This window comes from Petromyzon marinus, unplaced genomic scaffold (genome assembly GCF_048934315.1).
Source record: "Petromyzon marinus isolate PM22_M1 ecotype Great Lakes invasive population unplaced genomic scaffold, UKy_Petmar_22M1.pri1.0 PM_G_Scaffold_3, whole genome shotgun sequence".
Taxonomy (NCBI): domain Eukaryota; kingdom Metazoa; phylum Chordata; class Hyperoartia; order Petromyzontiformes; family Petromyzontidae; genus Petromyzon; species Petromyzon marinus.
Window position 1 is genome coordinate 5,445,707 of NW_027422872.1, and position 9,166 is coordinate 5,454,872.

General features: G+C 43.9%; 1 protein-coding gene across 1 annotated transcript; it reads right to left on the reverse strand.

Annotated features, from left to right (window-relative positions):
• Positions 1-1,652: 1,652 nt before the first annotated feature.
• Positions 1,653-7,761, reverse strand: LOC142915351 (uncharacterized). Its single transcript, XM_076061189.1, has 3 exons — positions 7,714-7,761; positions 7,333-7,398; positions 1,653-3,856 (listed from the first exon to the last, which is right to left on the reverse strand). Exon 3 carries the CDS (start codon positions 3,811-3,813, stop codon positions 1,759-1,761), a length of 2,055 nt encoding a protein of 684 aa, XP_075917304.1. The 5' UTR covers positions 3,814-3,856; positions 7,333-7,398; positions 7,714-7,761; the 3' UTR covers positions 1,653-1,758.
• Positions 7,762-9,166: the final 1,405 nt, after the last annotated feature.

Below are 9,166 nucleotides of genomic sequence, written 5' to 3' on the forward strand. Positions count from 1 at the left end.
AGTTCGACAAAATCTACGTCAACACGTAAGACAAAATTATAATTCGTGTTGCAGAGAATGTATCTCCTCTGCGTGTAACTTTAAGGTGGTATGCCTTGTAACTGATGAATGATCCGAGTGTGCTTCCTATTTCAAAGCCAATGAGTTGCTCCAGATGCTTCCTGAAACACAAAAGTACCCTTTGTGCCTGTATCACAAGAACAACGGGTCTCACCTGAGTTCTCTGTATAGGTTACTTCCAAAAACACACGCACTTTGTCCTAACATCACTTATTCAATGTTTGACCCTTATAAAAAATAAAGTGATGCATGTACACACAAAATCAGACAAGTGTTCATTCTAAATTTCGATTTAAAGCTTTTGTAACTGCAAGGATTCATCTTAAGTCATGTAGAATGAAAATAAAATAAAATAATAAATTAGTAAAATAACACAATAAAGCTATTTCTATGACCAGTCTATTTCTATGACCAGTCACAAGCTAATCACTCAGCTATTTCAATGCTAAATTCTCCTGTTTTATATGTAAACCCCTTTGTCAAGGTGCCTCACCTCTCTAAACCAGCTTAAAAGACACTACGAATCTTAACAGCGTTCATTGAAGCTCTGTCGTCCCGACAGGTCTGTTCCTTTCACCTGTAGGCCACTTGTGTTGTGGCCGAAACGTCGTGAGAATTTTATTATGTTATTTTATTAATTTATTCTCATTCTACGTGACTTTACCGAAAGAACCAAAGAAGATGTTCATTCTAAATTATTGACTGGAATTTTAACAAAATTTAATTACTGCAGTGAAATCTACTGCATCAGATAACATCTGATTAAAAAGCTATTTAAAAAAATATGCACCGTCTGCTTAACAGTGGATGTAAAACATACTATTGCGTCATTCAAAACGAGTAGGCCATTGCATGCTGGCGAATTCTAAACATTAGCAACAAATTACAAAACTGAGATGAAACATCAATCATCGCCCCCTACTGACAGCCTCTTGTTCACATACTCTTTGGTTCTTTCAGTAAAGTCACGTAGGTAGAAAAAATAATAATAGATCACGATGTTTCGATCGTAACACAAGCAGTCGTCCTCAGGCGGAAAAAAATATATGCAGGCCCGTGCAGGGCCACCACCCGGTGCCACACAGGGGCAGCTGCTACTTGGGGATGCTCTTCGAGTGTTTCAGACGAGATACAAAACTCCGAGTTGCCGAGGCGATTAAGCAAGCACCGAGTAAATGTAATTATTATAACATAGTGAATGCTTGGGGGCTTCTTGGCTCTCACTCCTGGTCAGAGATCTCCCCAATCCACGGGTCCACAAAGACTGTCCGCTCGCTCTTACTCTGCAGGTTGAACCTAGGAATTGAGTGTTCAACTTCACATTCTTTTCATTAAAGGCCTGTGACAAAGGTGCATCTATTGTAGCGCCCGTCTCAAGCTTACACATCTATCGGGTCTCCATTTGACTTTGTATTGTCTAGGAGCAAGTCCACCCACACCTCCACTTCCATGAATTGCTGGGAGTTGCCTCGCTCTGCCTCAGTCAGAATTCTCCTCCTGTTTTACGACGTGAAGGTCCCATTTTAGAGTTGAATCTTCATCTTCACATTTCACCTTCACTTCTTCGCTATTCACCATCACTTCTTCCCTCTTCACCATCACCTCTTCATATTTCACCTCGATACCTTTAAAAGTGTCCAAGCTGGGATTTTCTTCCGGTTCTTGTTTCATGATGGGCTTATTGTGGCACTTTGACTTTCACAAGCTGATTTCAGACTCCACTCCTTGTGGATCTTCTGATGCTTCTGTGTTCTCTGGTGTACTTGAAGATTTTATGAATGTGCAAACACCTTGCTGCAGAGTGCACCTGAAGAGTTTCTCTCCCGTGTGAGTTCTCTGGTGTACTTTAAGATGTGGTGACTGTGAAAACGCCTTCCCGCACAGAGTGCACTTGAAGGGTTTCTCTCCCGTGTGTGTTCTCTCGTGTACTTGAAGATTTGATGACTGTGCAAACATCATCCCACACAAAATGCACCTGAAGGGTTTCTCTCCTGTGTGTATTCTCTGGTGTTTTTTAAGAACAGATGACAGTGAAAATGCCTTCCCACACACAGTGCACTGGAATGGTTTCTCTCCTGTGTGTGTTCTCTGGTGTTTTTTAAGAACAGTTGACTGTGAAAATGCCTTCCCACACACACTGCACTTGAAGGGTTTCTCTCCCGTGTGTGTTCTCTGGTGTACTACAAGAGTAGATGAATGTGCAAACGCCTTCCCACACATCGTGCACATGAAGGGTTTCACTCCTGTGTGTGTTCTCTGGTGTGTTACAAGAGCAGATGAATGTGCAAACGCCTTCCCACACACACTGCACCTGAAGGGTTTCTCTCCCGTGTGTGTTCTCTGGTGTATTACAAGAGCAGATGAACGTGGAAACGCCTTCCAACACACACTGCACTTGAAGGGTTTCTCTCCCGTGTGAGTTCTCTGGTGTACTTTAAGATGTGGTGACTGTGAAAACGCCTTCCCGCACAGAGTGCACTTGAAGGGTTTCTCTCCCGTGTGTGTTCTCTCGTGTACTTGAAGATATGATGACTGTGCAAATATCATCCCACACAAAATGCACCTGAAGGGTTTCTCTCCTGTGTGTATTCTCTGGTGTTTTTTAAGAACAGATGACAGTGAAAATGCCTTCCCACACACAGTGCACTTGAATGGTTTCTCTCCTGTGTGTGTTCTCTGGTGTTTTTTAAGAACAGTTGACTGTGAAAATGCCTTCCCACACACACTGCACTTGAAGGGTTTCTCTCCCGTGTGTGTTCTCTGGTGTTTTACAAGAGTAGATGAATGTGCAAACGCCTTCCCACACATCGTGCACCTGAAGGGTTTCACTCCCGTGTGTGTTCTCTGGTGTATTACAAGAGCAGATGAACGTGGAAACGCCTTCCCACACACACTGCACTTGAAGGGTTTCTCTCCCGTGTGTGCTCTCTGGTGTATTACAAGAGCAGATGAACGTGGAAACGCCTTCCCACACACACTGCACTTGAAGGGTTTCTCTCCCGTGTGTGTTCTCTGGTGTTCTACAAGAGAAGATGAATGTGAAAACGCCTTCCCAACCACAGTGCACTTGAAGGGTTTCTCTCCCGTGTGTGTTCTCTGGTGTTTTTGCAGATTTGATGAATGTGCAAATGCCTTCCCCCACACAGTGCACTTGAAGGGTTTCTCTCCTGTGTGTGTTCTCTGGAGGGTCTGAAGAACTGATGGCCATGCAAATGCCTTCCCAGACACAGTGCACTTAAAGGGTTTCTCTCCTGTGTGTGTTCTCTGGTGTACTTGAAGATGTGGGGACTGTGAAAATGCCTTTCCACACACAGTGCACTTGAAGGGTTTCACTCCCGTGTGTGTTCTCTGGTGTGTTACAAGAGCAGATGAACGTGCAAACGCCTTCCCACACACACTGCACTTGAAGGGTTTCTCTCCTGTGTGTGTTCTCTGGTGTTCTTTAAGAATAGATGACCGTGAAAATGCCTTCCCACACACAGTGCACTTGAAGGGTTTCTCTCCCGTGTGTGTTCTCTGGTGTATTTTAAGAGCAAATGACCGAGCAAATGCCTTGTTACACACACTGCACTTGAAGGGTTTCTCTCCCGTGTGTGTTCTCTGGTGTCTTTGCAGATTTGATGAACGTGCAAACGCCTTCCCGCACATCATGCACTTGAAGGGTTTCTCTCCTGTGTGAGTTCTCTGGTGCCGTGTCAAATTTCTAGTCCGATCCGTGCTGTATGCACGCTGGTCGCATTGTTGACTTGTCATACCGAGCTGCTATGCTGACAGCATTTGCTCCATCAGACCAATTCTGCGGAGGAAGCGTCAGAGGAAGCGTCAGCTGCAGACAGAAAAAAATAATATCCACACCATCTACACGTCAGTATCGATGCACAGAGGAAAGCATATATACACAGTAACACGTGACTTACACGTCTATACTTATTCATATATTCATGATATAGTGGAAAAGTGTCCCAAATTCATCACACGGGCTGTTATGGCACACAATGAGAGGGCAAATGATTATTAACATGCCGGGAAGCCCTCGTATCTTCAAAATGAATGTTCACCCAAAACTCCGAGCACACAATTTCAGCTGTCTGGCTGCAAAAGTAATATTTATGAAAGCTAAATTCAGCTGACATAGGAGAGGGTTTTGAAAACAATACTATTTGTGTTATGCAGAAATTCATAAATTAATGTTCAATCGCAACTTAGAGGTATGAATCCAGGCTCAGATGTCCTTAAATGCTGGGATGATCAGTTCCGACTTCAGCTGCATGTGCGTGCTGTGTTAACTTCCTGTTTCCATTCTTATGAAGAGTTCCAGAGGAAAACAAAAGTAAACTATTGTTACGCTATAACCTCCGTGTTCAACAGAGTTAATAGACTTTACTGCAAACACAAACTTGACACTGTCACTGAGTAAACAGGCGGTGGCGTGTCTAGAATCACGCCTGGCCACCTTCATCTGCTTGGCATGAATGCTTCCTCACTCCACCAAGTAATTAATTGAGGATCAACGAACATAGCCGAGGCTAACTGGAGTTTGCGTGTCTCTCTCCGTGGTGAGATGCTAACTACCTCACTAGGTATACAGGAAGTCGTGGGTTCGATCCCGACCCTGACGCCTGCTGTATAAATTTCGATTTAAAGCTTTCGTGACTGCAATGATTCATCTTCTTTGGTTCTTTCGGGCTCCCCCCTATCTCCGGTTGTAGCCAACGTATTCATGGAAAAATTTGAAACTGACGCCATCCAGACTGCCACTCTACGCCCGACCTTATGGAAGAGGTACGTTGATGACACCTTTGTCATCTGGCCACATGGCCAGCCTGCTCTAGACCAATTCCGCGACCACATCAATTCCATACACCCAGCCATCAGATTTACCATGGAGGTCGAAAAAGATGGCAAACTACCCTTTTTGGATATCTTAATTAAAAGGAGACATGATGGTTCAATGAGCCACTCTGTCTACAGGAAAGCTACCCATACAGATGCTTACTTGAAACCGGATTCCCACCACCATCCATCCCAGAAGAACTCCCTCATCAAGACTCTATACCATAGAGCCCAATGCATTTCCGACCAGGAACACATTACCAGTGAACTCAAGCACGTACACCAGGCTCTCAGGGCTAATGGCTACTCCGACTACACAATCCGCAAAGCCATCACTCCAGTCATGAAGAAGGATCCTCTTGTGGAGCCACTCAAAACCATCACCTTACCCTACATGGCAGGGGTCACTAAAAAGATCTCCAAAATCCTGAATAAACACAAGATCCAGGTCCGATTCAACACAGTACATAAAATCCGTGATTTAGTTCCATCTGTAAAAAATGCTGTTCCAGACATACAGTACCCGGGCGTTTACAAACTAAAGTGCCTCTGTGGTAGTAGCTACATTGGAGAAACCAAAAGACATATCTCGGACCGCATCCGCGAACATAAAGCAGACTTGAAACATGGTAGGACGAACTCCTCTGCCGTGGCAGATCACTTTTATAATTCAGTGGGCTCACATGACATTGACTTCTCCAAGACGGAGGTTCTTTGCAAACCAACCGGCTACCATGAGAGATTCGTTCATGAGGCCATTCACATATACAAGCACAGAGACAATTTCAACCGAGAAGATGGATTCTGGCTTAGTAACCACTGGAAAGATGTTTTAAATCATTTCTGTTCTTAATTAATTGTATTTTTACGATGACCTTCAGACCGCAGCTCTTTCGCCAGCATTGCCTCTTAATACCTCTCACACCACGGTTAATGGTATGGTTTTACAACATGGAGTATACTAGGGCCTCGCAGCTGTCTCTCTCCCCCTCCTCTGTTCCGACCATGGACGAACTCGTCCGTCTGAACGGGGCCCGTAGCTATCCGTGGTGCTAAAGTTGAGGGTAAAAATCCACCCATTTTTTCGCCATATAGCATTGTGATATATAATGACTTATTGTTGGTAGCTTAGCTGATTGGAGAATATAGAGTTTATTGATAACATTAAGGTAATTTATATTTTAGTTTTTATTGGTTCACTATATAGTACTGTGAATAGCTCAGATGTGTAGGCCTTGACTTCAACATAGTCATTTCTGTGACCAGTCACTAGCTAATCACTCAGTTATTTCAATGCTAAATTCGCCTAGTTATTTCAATGCTAAATTCTCCTGTTTGATTTGTACTAAGTGCCTCGGTGAATGTGTATGGTCTGACTTTAACGTAGCTATTTCTGTGAGCAGTTACAAGCTAATCACTCAGCTATTTCAATGCTAAATTCTATGCTAATTCCATTGTCAAGGGGTGCTTCTGCGGATGTGTATGCTTTAACTTTTAACATAACTATTTCTGTGACCAGTCACAAGCTAATCATTCAGCCATTTCAATGCTAAATTATATGCTAATTCCTTTGTCAAGGCGCTTTGTTCCTCTCACACAGCTTAAAGGCCGTGATCTGAACGTGGCTCTTTCACTCCAGCGCTGTCCTACCAGACAGTCTCGTCCCTTCACCTGATGAAGGCCGCTTGTGTTGTGGCCGAAACGTCGTGAGAATATTATTGTGTTATTTTATTTTATCAATTTATTATTTTATTCTCATTCTACTTGACTTTACCGAAAGAACTAAAGAAGATGAATCATTGCAGTCACGAAAGCTTTAAATCGAAATTTATTGTTACGCTATAACCTCCGTGTTCAACAGAGTTAATAGACGTTACTGCAAACACAAACTGTACACTGTCACTGGGTAAACAGGCGGTGGCGTGTCTAGAATCACGCCTGGCCACCTTCATCTGCTTGGCATGAATGCTTCCTCACTCCACCAAGTAATTAATCGAGGATCAACGAACATAGCTGAGGCTAACTGGAGTTTGCGTGTCTCTCTTCGTGGTGAGATGTTAACTACCTCACCTGGTATACAGGAAGTCGTGGGTTCGATCCCGACCCTGACGCCTGCTGTATATTTGGAGTTTGCGCGTCTCTCCGCTGAGCGTCTTTGACCGATAGACATTGACACACGTATTCTTGTTTCTTTCGGTAAAGTTACGTAGATAGAAAATAACAATAACTGATAATACAATTACATTAAATAAAGACTGCTTGTGTTCAAAGCATGAGTTTTTTTGCTTTATTTGCAATTTATTTATTTATTTATTTTCATTATGTTATTTTTATTAAATTTTCTATCTACGTGATTTTACCGAAAGAACCAAGAATATTAATTCCTGCAGTCACCAAAGTTTTAAGTCAAAACATTCACACACGTTGACAAAGCCTCACCTTGTGTTGTTGTGGGCAAGACGCTTCTGATAACAAGAGCGGTATAGCAGCTCAAGCGGGCTTGGCCTGGTGAAAAAAAATGAAAATAAAAACTGCGTGAATATTTACAATAAAACAAAGTTACAAAGTGGCGAGCCGGGTGAAGACAAATTAAACTTAAGCGAGATAATTAAAGTAAACGCAATCAGGCGAGGGCAGGAGGCAAGGCCCCGCGTGGCTAGGCCCCGCGTTGTAAAGTTCCAACCTGGACATCGATTCCCATGCTCGCTGCTACTCAACTGACATCCCTGAGAGAGAGAGGCTCTACCTTGGTAAACAACAACAACAACAACCACCACCACCACAACGACCACCACCACCACAACGATGAGAATTTCTCACCTCAGATTTCAGTGCAAGCGCGCACACGGCAGCTTCCTGTTACCTCGCGACAGCAGGAAGTAGTATGACGTCACTTCCCTCCCAAGAGCTGCTCTCCAACTGAAGAAATTATGTTAATGAGGCCGGCCCATAAATGGAGGGATGGGGCCGTGGGCGCTGACGGCTTTAAGGGATACATTATGTTAATGAGCCGCCAGTCACTGGGCGTGATGAGTACTAGGTGCCTCGGTGAATGTATATGCTCTGACTTTAACATAGCTATTTCTGTGACCAGTTACAAGCTAATCACTCAGCTATTTCAATGCTAAATTTTATGCTTATTCCTTTGTCAAGGGGTACCTCTGCGGATGTGTATACTTTAACTTAGCTATTTCAATGAGCCATTTCAATGCTAAATTATATGCTAATTCCTTTGTCAAGGCGCTTGGTCTTTTTCTTCTCACACAGCTTAAAAGTCGTGATCTAAGCGTGGCTTCTTCCACTCCAGCGCTGTCCTCCAGACAGTCTCGTCCCTTCACCTGATTAAGGCCGCTTGTGTTGTGGCCGAAACGTCGTGATTTTTTGTTATTTTTTTATTTTATTTTCACCTATGTGACTTTACCCAATAGAACCAAAGAGTATGGATCCTAGCAGTCACGAAAGCTTTAAATCTAGAATTTACCCAATAGAACCAAAGAGTACTGGGCGTATCTTTGCCCAAATAAGGATTGCCACTGGAACGATATCGGCAGTGACCCAGGCGGAGGTGACGTTATGCTCAAGAGCGCGGTGGACGGGGTTGGGGTGAACACCTTGGTGACATGACGTCACTAGCGAGGTACACCTCCCCCTGGCGTGTCACGCCGATGAGGTAATGCAGAGTGGTGATGTCACAGAGTTGGAGTTTAAGTTGATTTAGATTCATTTTCCATTGCTCCCTCCCTTGGGTGCGTGAGCTCAGCAACAACGTGGACATTATTGTGCATACACTGTGTGTGTGTACACTGTGTGTATGTGTACACTGTGTGTGTACACTGTGTGTGTGTACACTGTGTGTGTACACTGTGTCACTGTGTGTGTCACTGTGTGTGTACACTGTGTGTGTACAGTGTGTGTATGTACACTGTGTGTACGTATATACATTGTGTGTGTACACTGTGTGTGTACACTGTATCACTGTGTATACACTGCGTGTGTATACACTGTGTGTACACTGTGTGTGTGTACACTGTGTGTATACAATGTGGGTCACTGTGTGTCGCTGTGTGTATCACTGTGTCACTGTGTGTGTGTCACTGTGCCTGGCACAAGCGTCGTGGTGACGTCACCGCCACTTAGTGGCGAATGGCGGTTGTTATGTCACTGTGTCACTGTGTGTATGTCACTGTGTCACTGTGTGTACACTGTGTGTGTACACTGTGTGTCACTGTGTGTGCACACTGTGTGTCACTGTCACTGTGTGTGTACACTGTGT

Coding starts and splice junctions, on each gene's coding strand:
- LOC142915351 (XM_076061189.1), bottom strand. CDS start 3,813: ATGACAAGTCAACAATGCGACCAGCGTGCATACAGCACGGATCGGACT.